Below are 10,880 nucleotides of genomic sequence, written 5' to 3'. Positions count from 1 at the left end.
ATGGTCGTCGAACAGGGGTGCACATAAAGACGAGGTAACCTTTAATGGCCGCAGACAATAATGGCTGCAGGCCGCAATCAAGTAACAAAAGCGATTGAGTAAGCTGGGAATGTATAGTAGCCATTTTTCAGGTATATCTTGTGATGATTAGGTGATAGTCAGGCAAAGACGAATGGGAAAAAGCGGAGATTATCGAGGCTGCCTAACTCTAGGTAGGGGTACTAACATGTGTATGCTGACCGGTCAGCACACAACGACGCACAGGATTTAGTACTCAGAGCTGACGTGACATATCTACCCCCGGTCAAAAAGAAACCTGTCCTGCCCAAGGGCACTGAGCACCGTCATTCAAGTCCCTACTGGCTGTGATCGTTCCATCTGAAGGGGCTTGAGCTCATACGATGACAGTTGCCTGTCCCGCCTTTCGCCACTCCATGGGCGAAGTGGCAACGTCGGAGGAAGCCAGACAGGTTTCATGGGAGGCGCCAGTCCCTGTGAATCGCTTCTGGGACAGCTTTAGATACTGTGTCGCCCGCATCTTTCTCGGGGATTTCACCGATCCCGAGCTTCGTCAATTACCTATCGTTCCGGACAGTTCTCAGGACCAAACAACAAAAGTACGGCTTCTCCTCACGCTGCTGCAGGCGAAGCTAGCCACGGCACAAGCGGCATCCTCGCCATCTCAGCCACTCTACGAGACAGATTACAAGCGCTGGTACGGGCTATGGCAAGCCGTTTGCGTGATGCAGGACGAGTTGCATCTCCCGGAGGCGGAAGACACGGTTCGATTGCTCGTCAATCCAAGACCGGACAATTCTAATGTGGTCTCCCCTCACATGCAGGCGGAGCACTTGGTGAAGATTGGGAAATATGAAGAAGCCGAAAAGGTGGAAGGGCCAGTCTTGGCCTGGATGACCTTCCATTAGTCACTGAACATGGGACCGACTGTGAAAGCATGTCGAGTAGTATCGAGATGGACCGTCGAACTCGATGCTTTATACGAATAAATTATCCATCTCACATTCCGAATTCCCAGGCTCTTGGTCGCTGGGTTTATGCAACCCTAGGCCGACCACTATGGACATCAATCGTCGTCGGTAGTCAGGACTATTGTAGTACCCGCGCCGCGATATATTACCCAGCGGTCCGTCTGCGGAGCAAAGCTTGTTGCGTCAACAGTCTACAACAACCAAGAAGAAATAAAGCTAACCAGGTCAGGATTGCAGAAGCTCGGGGAAGCTTAGAGTGACTACCGATCTGCGTTGATGGTGTTTTTGGTGGTGATGATGCTGCTGCATGAGCAACTCGCTTAGCAGGTTGGGATAGATCACGTGCCACAACCCCGACCGATGGACTGACTAAGCTTTGACTCATCCGATTGATCCGATTCACCTCGGTTCTACTTGGGTTTCGTTCAAGTCACCGGCCTACTACCGATCCCCATTCTCGTAACCTGCACTGTTACACATGGCCGACGCCACTCCCCCGGCCCGCGCCCGCATAGCCTGTAAGGCCTGCAATGCCAGACGTGTGAAATGTGATGCAGCCATCGAACGACCGTGTTGGCACTGCCGCACGCGCGGCACCCCTTGCGAGCTGATAAAATCGCGTCGAGGCAGATATGTGCGGACCACGCCCCGCCGATCTCGGAGGCTCCCCATTGATAATAGAGACACCTCCGACACCCCCGACGCCCCCTTGTCGGCTGAATCTCACCGAGAAGCTGCTATCGATCGTACCTTGCAGACAACAAGCTCCTCTGGCTCCTCCGACCTCACCTATATCATCGAGGTCAACTCTACCCCGAGGCATGGTTCCACCCACCCATCCAAAGTCCACTATCCCATTCCACCCTCGATCGCCCAGGCCCTCTCACATAGCCCCAGGGCCGAAGATCCAGTTTCTCTGCGAGATGCTCTCCTCCTCCCGCCCTCGCCTGTAGCTGAGAAGTTGATTCGTGCTTTCTTCGAGCTGATCCATCCAGCGTTTCCGGTCATTGATTTGATCGGCACGAGTTTTGCCGCCTGTACGCCCAAGGTCAGCCCTCTCCGCTCCTCTTGCAGGCTATTTTTCTTCTGGGCTTCACGGTAGGAGACGAAAGTCTTGTCCATGCTGCGGGATACAGTGACCGAGTCGTGGCCAGGAGAACACACTACCTCCGCGCAAAGGCCTTGTATAATGCAGACTACGAAACCTGCAGTGTCACCACCGTAGCAGCTCTACTACTTCTGGGATTCTATTGGTCGGGGCCCGAGGATCAAAAGGATACGTGTTACTGGATTGGATGCGCAATCCACGTAGCACAAGCGTTGGGGATGCATCGGTCGTATGTTTCTGGAGGTCTCATCCGGCGAGGCTTGGCTGACTTCCATCTAGCATATTGCAACCAGGCACACCCCGATCAGTGCGCTGCTTGCGGAAGCGTATTTGGTGGTCGGTCTATGTAATGCAGCACTGGGTAAAAGGTTCATGGGGGCGATGCTAGCGTAGCCAGGCTCGCGATCGACATACGGCTGCGGCCTTTGGTCAACCGTGTCGTATTCGAGATGAAGACTGCGACATCGAACCTCTTACGCAAGCAGATTTCGACTTTGATGACGACTATGACCACTCTTTAATTCCAAAGCAGGAAGACTACCATGTTTTGTATGTCATGGAGATGTCGAAGCTGGCTTCAGTCCGTGAGTCTCATGTCTACGAGGCACAATTCTTGCCCTGGGGCCGGTAGGCTGACTTTGCGGGACCCTAGTCGGAGACATTCTTGTGGCGGAGTTCAGTCCTAGGCGTCCGGCGCTGGAGAAACACGAAACAGACGCGTTAGCACATCGACTCGCGCAATGGGAATCATACTTGCCTGAGCGACTGCGGCGAATACCGCCTGATTATGGATTCGGTGCGTCGTTTTGGGCCAACATGCTACACTTGTCATATCAGTAAGGGCCCTCGCTAGCAGTGAGTAGACGATATTAACACCTCGCAGAAATTATTACATTCTCCTCTTTCGGCCCAAAGCAATAAATCACCTGTCTTCTGCAGATGTGGAGAGAGACACTCGTGCGTGTACGGCTGCCGACGCAATCACCCGTATTGCAGAGGATCTTTTGGCTGTGGGGACCATCCAATTTACTCAAATTCATTTGTGAGGCCCTGATATCTCCTTACCATTTACGATGTCTATTTGCTGACCCTATGTGGTGCAGTGTGCCAGCATTGTTTGGTGCCCTTTCAGTGCATACCTTTAACATCTGTCGAAAAGATCCCATTTGCCAGAGGCTGGCTGAGAACAAGTCACGCCAGTGCCTTCTCGCTCTCAGCGAACTTTCCAGATCGTGGCCAGTTCGGATCTGGTTTGCAAAGGCTTTTCTGAACCTGTTGAGACGACTGACAGGACAGGGATCGCGACAAGGCGGGTCGATTGTGAACGTCTCGTCAACCATTGCGGGTCATTCTAGTCTGGCACCATCTGCGTCCGTCGACTCGACTGAACCACACACTCTGATCAACATAAATCCTCCTACGGCATCTTGTCTACCAAGCAACGCCATTTCCTCCGAGCTGGACAACACTGAGCTTAGTCACCAGCCCGGCCATGACCACGAAGCACTCTTGGCGGATAATCAGCCTCCGAGCAATTTCTCCCAAGCGACCGAGCAGGTCCTCTATGATACCTTTTTAGCTGGCTATATCGACCAAACCTTCAATTCCGATCTATTGGTGCTTAATAGTCTAGGCTCATCGCTACCGTTCTTTCCTGGGGGTTTGCCTGAGACCGAGGAATAAAACAATTCCGATTCGAGAGGGGGGGGGGGGGGGGATCTTGCTGCCAACAACACGGCTTCGAGTCATGGCCGCCAGAAAAAAATCTCTCACATGAACTCCCTCCAGTGCTTATCCCTTCAACTGTCTCAAGCTAGCCTTTTTTGCCCATCGGTTTCAAGAACCACGAGCCTCTACCTTTCTTCCTTTAGGGTGGCCCGAATCGGCTGTTCTTCCTTAGCATTTTGCCATGCTTGAAAAACAGCCACGGCAACGGCATCATAAAAACCATGAGGAATGCGAGAAGACTGGTGGCCCATTGATACCCAAGTTTCTCATACATTTGGACCCCAAACAACGGGAAGGCAGCTGGAAGACAAATGTTAGCGACGTGCCACTTCAAGGAAACCAGTTTTACCCTCGCTTTGTTGTAATACACAGACCTGCGAACGAGCATCTTGCAAAACCATTAGCTGCAAGTGCGGAGGCAGCATATTGGGGATAAGCGTCCACCTAGATACGACACGTGAGTGTGGATTGCCTTGCAGGAACGGAGGCACGTACCAGAAATGTGAAAATGCCGATGAATGTGAGTACCATGCTTCACCAACCAGAAAGTCAACCAGTGATCATATCGTGGCCATAGCTAGAAGCAATTGCTGGGAATGCGAGTGAATACACGACTCACCCACAACCGAAGACGGCGGACCCCATGATAGGGAGTATCCAGTGAAAACTGGGGTAGATTGTCCAGCCAAAACAGAAGAGGTCAGCGGGAATCAGAATACTCCCTAGAATCGCTGGGGGCAGCCTATACTCTGGCTCACCGCTTCCGTCCTCTTGATGACGTTGTATCAGACGCTCACGGATCTTGATCCAAAGTGGGTTACTGGCCGCTCCCATCAGCATCCCCGTGATGATACCGAGGAAAGTCAGCCCGATCTGCCAGAAATTCATCCCATGCGTGGTACGGAAGACCAGCGGAAACGCTCCGAAGAACAGGTATAGAATCCCCAGGAGGATGGCCAAATATTAGTCTAGGCAAAGACACATTGGTTCGAAGAACAGCAGTTGAAATGGGCGAACAAGGGACTGTACAAGAAGCCGACCAGTCGAGCGCGGGGCTGTCCCTAACTGTGCCGTAGGCCGTTCATTTCCCAAATTCGAGTCTAGCTTTGCACGTTTATTGCGAGGTTTGACCAAAGAGTTCGTTTCTAGCGCCGAAACGATTATCGCAATGAGCAGAAGTAATGACCAAATGAGGACAACGTAGTATGTCCACCTCCAGTGCAGATAGTAGTTGATAAAGCCTCCGACCAATGGTCCCAACGAGGGCCCGATGAAAGGCGCACAGGAAACGATGACCATCGGCTTCTGAATCTCGTTTGGTGAGAATAGGTCCCTTACGGTCCCCCCTGCAACGGCCAAAAAGGTACCGCCGGCGAGACCCTGGACAAGGCGGGATACAATGATCAATGCCATATGTATGGTGACAACAGATGGGATCATCCAGACAATGAACAATGACCGGGAGATCAGGTACATGGGCCTCCGACCGTAGGCTTCGCTCAAGGGGCCTGTGAGCAGCGGACCTAGAGCAATTCCTAGGACAAAAGACGACAGTCCCAGAGTGGATATAAAGCTTGTGCTGGTCAACTCAGCGTTCATTTGCGTGTATGTTGTGGTATAGATCGAGCTGGTGCATGTCCTAGTACATTGGTCAATACGCAGCACTTGTTTTGGATAAGCAGCAAGGTCGCGTACACCCACATACTGCCTGTACAGACAATCCAGACAATGGCCCACTTGTGCCACTCCGATATAGGTTGAGGGTAGTGGTGGCCTTGTTCAGTGAAGGATGATGAGGTCACGCGAGAAGAACGATTACCATCAGTGTCGCTCCGCATGATAATGCTCCGGAATGCTGCCACCGATGCAGCCAAGCCTCGAATTTATATCCGGAATAGACCAGGTAGAAATATGATACTTGATGCCAGAATAGATATGCGGTAAGAGCCCGAGGTGACTGATGAAGAAGCCGAGGTGAGTGAACACAGGACGAAGTTAGGTCTTCCCGAACCGAACCCCACTTCGCAGCATCATCAACTTCATCATCATCAGCGTCCTCCTGATTCTGAATTTAACTACAACTCTCTCGTCTCCTCGACATCCCCTGCGACACCAGTCACTGTTACTTCTCTCTCTTACTGCCTACTCTTTACGACCGCGAGCTACCCACATTGGCATGGATGGTCTCAATCCCGACGATGAGAGAGTTGGGGCAGTGATGGATCAGCATCACTTGTCCATGCGTGGTGCCTGCGGCTTCGTTAATCGAGACGTCTGGGGTCCTCGTGAAAAGTTGATGGGCAATCCCTGGACACCAACAAATCCTTCTGGAACGTAAGCGCACCCAGTGCTACTAACCGGGCAATTCCCCGTGCTAACCGAACAAGAGTCATACTTCGTCTGGCGGAGAATAGTCTCATGCATGAAGAAGTCGTAGAGTTTATCGAGGCCAATGTGCGCACCAAGGTGACATCCCAACCTCACAAGACCAATAGCTGAGCCGACGAAGACAACAGTCAAGCCCACCGAGCAACTTACGTATAGCACCGGCCCCCGAGGGTCACGTCATCTGCGCAACGCGGCGGCTGCTTTTCTGAACGAGGAATTCCACCCCAATCACACCATCAGTGCTGAGAACCTCGTCGTCACCCCTGGCTTAGCTAGTGCAATCGACGCACTAGCTTGGGCAGTGTGCAATGAAGGAGATGGCATTCTGATCCCGCAACCGTTCTATAATGGGTTCGGCGTCGATATCCTGAATCGCAGCAATGCTCGCGTGGTTCCCGTCCCGTACACTGGGGTGGAAGGGTACTCGAGTCTTGAGGATCTCTTCTGCCCCAACGTCACCAGTAGGGCCTTGGAGGCCACATTTCGTGATGCGAAGCAGAATGGTATTAATCCTCGTGCTCTTCTGATATCACAGTGAGTTTATCGACCCCTTTTAAAACGGGGTTCAAGTTCTCATGTGATGGAATGACAGCCCGCACAATCCGTTGGGAAGGTGTTATGTATGTGCTGAAAGGCTTCTCGACCCTTTTCGTATGCCACGACAGAAATATCTAACATGAATTAACAGCCCCGTCAAACCCTACAGGCATTCGCCACCTTCTGCGGCAAACACAATCTCCACTTCATCTCCGATGAGATCTATGCGCAGTCCGTCTTCAATAACGCAGCTCTCCCAAACGCTGTACCTTTCCTTTCGACACTGACGCTGGACATCCCGCGACACATGAATCCGGCCATGGCTCACGTCTTGTACGGTGCGAGCAAAGACTTTTGCGCGAATGGCTTGCGCCTCGGCCTGGTGTGTACTCAGAACGAGGGCGTCCTAGGCGCAATGTCAAGTATCAGGTAGGTACCGAACCTGAGCTGTTCGAGCGGTGCTGATAGATTCTTGGCAGTATATTTTCATGGTCACCACATCTTCTTCAGGACGTCTGGGCAAATATGTTGGCTGACAAGGACTGGCGAACGGGCTTCATGCACAGGAAGAAACAGCTCATGGAGGAGCACTACCGCTTAACTACTGCGTTCTTTCAGCAGAACCGGATACCATACTGTGAGATGTAAGTTCGATGTGAAGCCGATTTTTTCGGGGTCGCTTTGCCGACTCAGCTGACCCATCCTGAGGAATGCCGGCCTATTTATCTGGATAGACCTCCGCCATCTGATTCGACCAACCCCGAAAGGGTTACACTCCGCGTCGCCAGCAAATAAAGCCTTAATATTAGTAGACTGCAAGGAGCGCGAAGTAAAGATCGCCGAAACCTGTGCCAAGAATGGGGTTTTGATCGCCCCCGGCCATGTGTACGTCCCAGAGGAGTTTGGCTGGTTCCGCGTCACTTTCACCGTGGGAAAGGAAGCCTTGAAAGAAGGCCTTGAAAGGTTACACATGTCGATTAGGGAGATAGAAGCAATGGGAGCCTGGTGATGCGAAGGCCAAAAGACTCAAGTGATTTTAGACTGCAGGCTACAATGGTCCAACTTCAGGACTGGATAGCTGACTAAGCACATGCATAGTGTCGAATGTGTTTCAAATGCGGTTGGATGGTCCTCACTTACCGCTTTGTTGCACTCACCGCCGATGTGCCTTTTGCACGCGGGAATAACAACACACCCTGGCCTAAGGCACCTGTATTATACAAAAGGCAATCTTTTGTTCTCCCATGCAGTCAGCTCAAGACATTGAGCTCTTACAGTATTGCATACGAGGGAGGTTGATGTGAGCTACCCGGTAGTGGAGTCAAAGTACAATACTTCACCTAGCTTACCATCTCGAACCGCTTTTGGGACACTTAGGACGCTCCGTTTGTTAACAGCTGTACTGTGCTGTACTGTGGGGATACGCCCCCAGCCCACTTAAAGCATCGATGAGCCCCACCAGCCTCCCGCCTCCCGTCTCCAGATTGCCTCAGCTTTCATTTATTCCATCTCTCGCTACTCTGTACATCTGTCTGTCACCACCATGATCTCTCGATTAATCCCACGCTGCCTGCTGCCAGACTTCATCTGGCAGGACAATCCTCGATCACTCTCCCATGGGCAAATACCACCCACCCCTCGACCGACTCACCCCCGACTGCGGCGACTGTGGGGCATCGTACATGACTACCTCCAACGGTTCTCGCAGGTGTATTGCGGCTGGGTTGGCATCCCCTTTGACAATCAAATCGCCCAGCTTCCATTTGGGTTGATCCTTAAATGGTCGGATGGCACCCGACTCGAAGAGGTTCTGGCAATGCAAGTCGCCCGAGCAGCTGGATTCCCAGTTCCACGAGTCATCAGCTATGGGGACCATCCGAATACACCGCATGCACCGGTGTCGATATTGATGACTCGTATGCCTGGTGCAGAGTTGGGCCAGGTCTATGAGAAACTAAGCAGCGAGAACAAAGAGTCCATGTTGAAAGAGCTTAAGGGTTATCTGCAGGTTATGCGCGCATGGCCAAACCCGTGGGGGAGTCGGATCTGCTCGTTGGAGGGAACCGCAATCCGAAGCGTCCGCATCCCCAATCACTTGGCCGGTCCCTTTGAATCGGAAGAAGAGTTCAATAACTATTTGATTCAACCGGCATGGGCAGGCGGATTCCCATCTGAGGAGGAATACAACCATGCTCTCAAGGTTGCCCGAGGAATAGAGAAAATGCCACACCGTATTGTTTTCAGTCACGGCGATCTGAAACATCATAATATACTAGTCAAGAATGGAAAGGTCACGGCATTTCTTGACTGGGAGTCTGCGGGCTGGTATCCTGATTACTGGGATTTTACTACAGCGCTGCGATTTGCTCGCAAGGACTTCTGGTGGTACGATTTTGTTCTGAGAATCGGGGGTGATGCGTACTTGGCAGAATTGGACTGCGATCGTGCATTGAACTCTCTAACAAGCGCTTCATATTATTGGTGATGCTGTCCGACAATCCCGTTGAGATTATCAACCTGGTGTCAGGCACATGGATGTGTGGTGTCTGGTCGGAATTCTCCAAAGAGTCTTGGCGGGCGATCATTGGGGACTAGCTTCATCATACTCTACGGATACATTGAGATCTCATGTCATCTCTCAGAGGCCAGAGACAAGTATATCACCATCAACTCTCCCTCCCGGTAAATTATAATGCATAAACGAAACTTGCGACGACGCCTAGGATCTGTTGCAAATCGGACAACATCTGTGGCTGGGCGCTATCCAAGCTTTCCAAGTGGAATGGGGGCTGTCGGATACACATATCCGTTAGTTTAAAGCACATCGTTGGTCTATGTGCAGGGTCAAGAATGCGGCTTACTGGAGGAGGTTGCTCACAGTCCGCACAGGGATGAATTGGCGAACGGCCTCGGCTGAAGATTGTCGGCAGCATCGCTCGCATGTGCATTCCCCCAGCTCTTGGCTTCAGCCTCCAATTCCTGAAGGCTCGTGCACTTCAGGACATGGGCATTCTGCAAAAGAGCCAGCACCCGGAAAAGCCAGACACGGCAGGTGGTGGCTGGCTGGTTCAACTGATGATCGTATGTCCGGATGGTTTGATCCAGGGCATCCTCCCAACCACCGGGCACATCAGCAATTCCAAAGAGTCCCACCAAAAGAAAAGATTTGAACACCCCAGAAGTAGGTCCGTGGGCGAAAATCCAGCCACTTCCTTGTTGCTTGATATGATACTTCGTGCCGCCCCTGCGGCTGTCCCGATGGAAATAAAGTCCCCAGTGAAAGTCATTCGGAATGGGGGGATGATGCCTGATGAAAAGGAGAATGTACAGCCTGTTGGGTTGAAGATCTGCGAGGGACATGATTTGAAAGAGGGTGGTGGAGCGACAAAAGAGTACGAAGTTCAGATCCCACCTGGCAAGAAGACGAGGTCGAGTGGCCATGGCGTCTATTATAGCTAAATTGCCGTACTCACCCCAACGACAGGCGCTGCCTTCTGGAGTTCTATCAATAGCTGCATCATAGTTGGTAGTAGTCCTTACATCCGGAACGCTTTGCATCAGTAAGCGCCAGAGGCAGTTTTCATGGGCGCTACATGGCGTATGTGTGGCTCAATAGAATCTGCTTACAAGAGCGATGACCAATAATTGCTGCCAAGGGTATTGGATTAAACTGCAACAGTCGAGGGCTCGCGACAGCACGCAAGCAAAAGACAGTGAGCACCAAGTAAGCTTGGGAAAGAGCTGCTAATTATGGGCCATCGATAAGCGCCTGGGGCCTGATGGGCAGCCAAATCAGCAGGTGTTGATCAGGGCCGGGAGGTGCTTGCCACTCCGGCGCTTAATCCAGCGGCAAAAGCCGATGCATCCAACAGATCCCGTTCAAGTGCTGAAGACGGCCGGACAAAGACTTCAAGACAGGAGCTGGCTCTGGTTAGCTATATGACCGCCAATTACAGTGCTTACTGCTTCTTGAATATGGAGTCGCCTGAATCCCTTTTCCTGCCTCCCTTCGCTGCTGCCGGCAATCCCGGGCTATCGCTTTTTATCCATTCTTCTCATCATGTGCGCTGCCAGGGGGGCTATTATTGCTCATTCTATCCCGAACACCCAATAGCTTCCCTTTAGATATG

The 10,880-nt window shown here is 51.9% G+C and overlaps 6 protein-coding genes across 6 annotated transcripts; 4 read left to right on the top strand and 2 right to left on the bottom strand.

Annotated features, from left to right (window-relative positions):
- Nucleotides 1-267: 267 nt before the first annotated feature.
- Nucleotides 268-926, top strand: BO72DRAFT_503328 (uncharacterized protein; the record flags this gene model as incomplete). The annotated part of the gene is made up of 1 exon (XM_040949111.1): nucleotides 268-926. Exon 1 carries the CDS (start codon nucleotides 402-404, stop codon nucleotides 924-926), a length of 525 nt encoding a protein of 174 aa, XP_040795485.1. The 5' UTR covers nucleotides 268-401.
- A 541-nt stretch (nucleotides 927-1,467) lies between these two features.
- BO72DRAFT_473222 (uncharacterized protein) lies at nucleotides 1,468-3,780 on the top strand (the record flags this gene model as incomplete). Its single annotated transcript, XM_040947187.1, has 7 exons — nucleotides 1,468-1,938; nucleotides 2,016-2,340; nucleotides 2,406-2,443; nucleotides 2,495-2,681; nucleotides 2,750-2,933; nucleotides 2,981-3,139; nucleotides 3,201-3,780. 7 exons carry the CDS (start codon nucleotides 1,468-1,470, stop codon nucleotides 3,778-3,780), a joined length of 1,944 nt encoding a protein of 647 aa, XP_040795484.1.
- Nucleotides 3,781-3,964: 184 nt separating this feature from the next.
- On the bottom strand, nucleotides 3,965-5,663 carry BO72DRAFT_473221 (MFS transporter; the record flags this gene model as incomplete). The annotated part of the gene is made up of 6 exons (XM_040947186.1): nucleotides 3,965-4,125; nucleotides 4,200-4,269; nucleotides 4,321-4,357; nucleotides 4,445-4,745; nucleotides 4,806-5,464; nucleotides 5,521-5,663. 6 exons carry the CDS (start codon nucleotides 5,661-5,663, stop codon nucleotides 3,965-3,967), a joined length of 1,371 nt encoding a protein of 456 aa, XP_040795483.1.
- Nucleotides 5,664-6,043: 380 nt separating this feature from the next.
- On the top strand, nucleotides 6,044-7,744 carry BO72DRAFT_417056 (PLP-dependent transferase; the record flags this gene model as incomplete). The annotated part of the gene is made up of 7 exons (XM_040942602.1): nucleotides 6,044-6,159; nucleotides 6,213-6,279; nucleotides 6,335-6,747; nucleotides 6,806-6,833; nucleotides 6,902-7,179; nucleotides 7,230-7,394; nucleotides 7,459-7,744. Coding segments are annotated over 7 exons (1,353 nt in total), but the record flags the coding sequence as incomplete, so codon positions are not given.
- A 487-nt stretch (nucleotides 7,745-8,231) lies between these two features.
- Nucleotides 8,232-9,430, top strand: BO72DRAFT_14819 (aminoglycoside phosphotransferase family protein). Its single transcript, XM_040939213.1, has one exon. The coding sequence runs from the start codon at nucleotides 8,294-8,296 to the stop codon at nucleotides 9,233-9,235; it is 942 nt and encodes a 313-aa protein (XP_040795481.1). The 5' UTR covers nucleotides 8,232-8,293; the 3' UTR covers nucleotides 9,236-9,430.
- On the bottom strand, nucleotides 9,201-10,447 carry BO72DRAFT_453657 (uncharacterized protein). The gene is made up of 2 exons (XM_040946034.1): nucleotides 9,612-10,447; nucleotides 9,201-9,539 (listed from the first exon to the last, which is right to left on the bottom strand). The coding sequence occupies exon 1, from the start codon at nucleotides 10,189-10,191 to the stop codon at nucleotides 9,625-9,627; it is 567 nt and encodes a 188-aa protein (XP_040795480.1). The 5' UTR covers nucleotides 10,192-10,447; the 3' UTR covers nucleotides 9,201-9,539; nucleotides 9,612-9,624.
- Between the last annotated feature and the right edge of the window lie 433 nt (nucleotides 10,448-10,880).

Source organism: Aspergillus fijiensis (assembly GCF_003184825.1).
Source record: "Aspergillus fijiensis CBS 313.89 unplaced genomic scaffold BO72scaffold_100, whole genome shotgun sequence".
In the NCBI taxonomy this organism is placed as follows: domain Eukaryota; kingdom Fungi; phylum Ascomycota; class Eurotiomycetes; order Eurotiales; family Aspergillaceae; genus Aspergillus; species Aspergillus fijiensis.
This window is presented reverse-complemented; position numbering and strand designations above follow the sequence as displayed.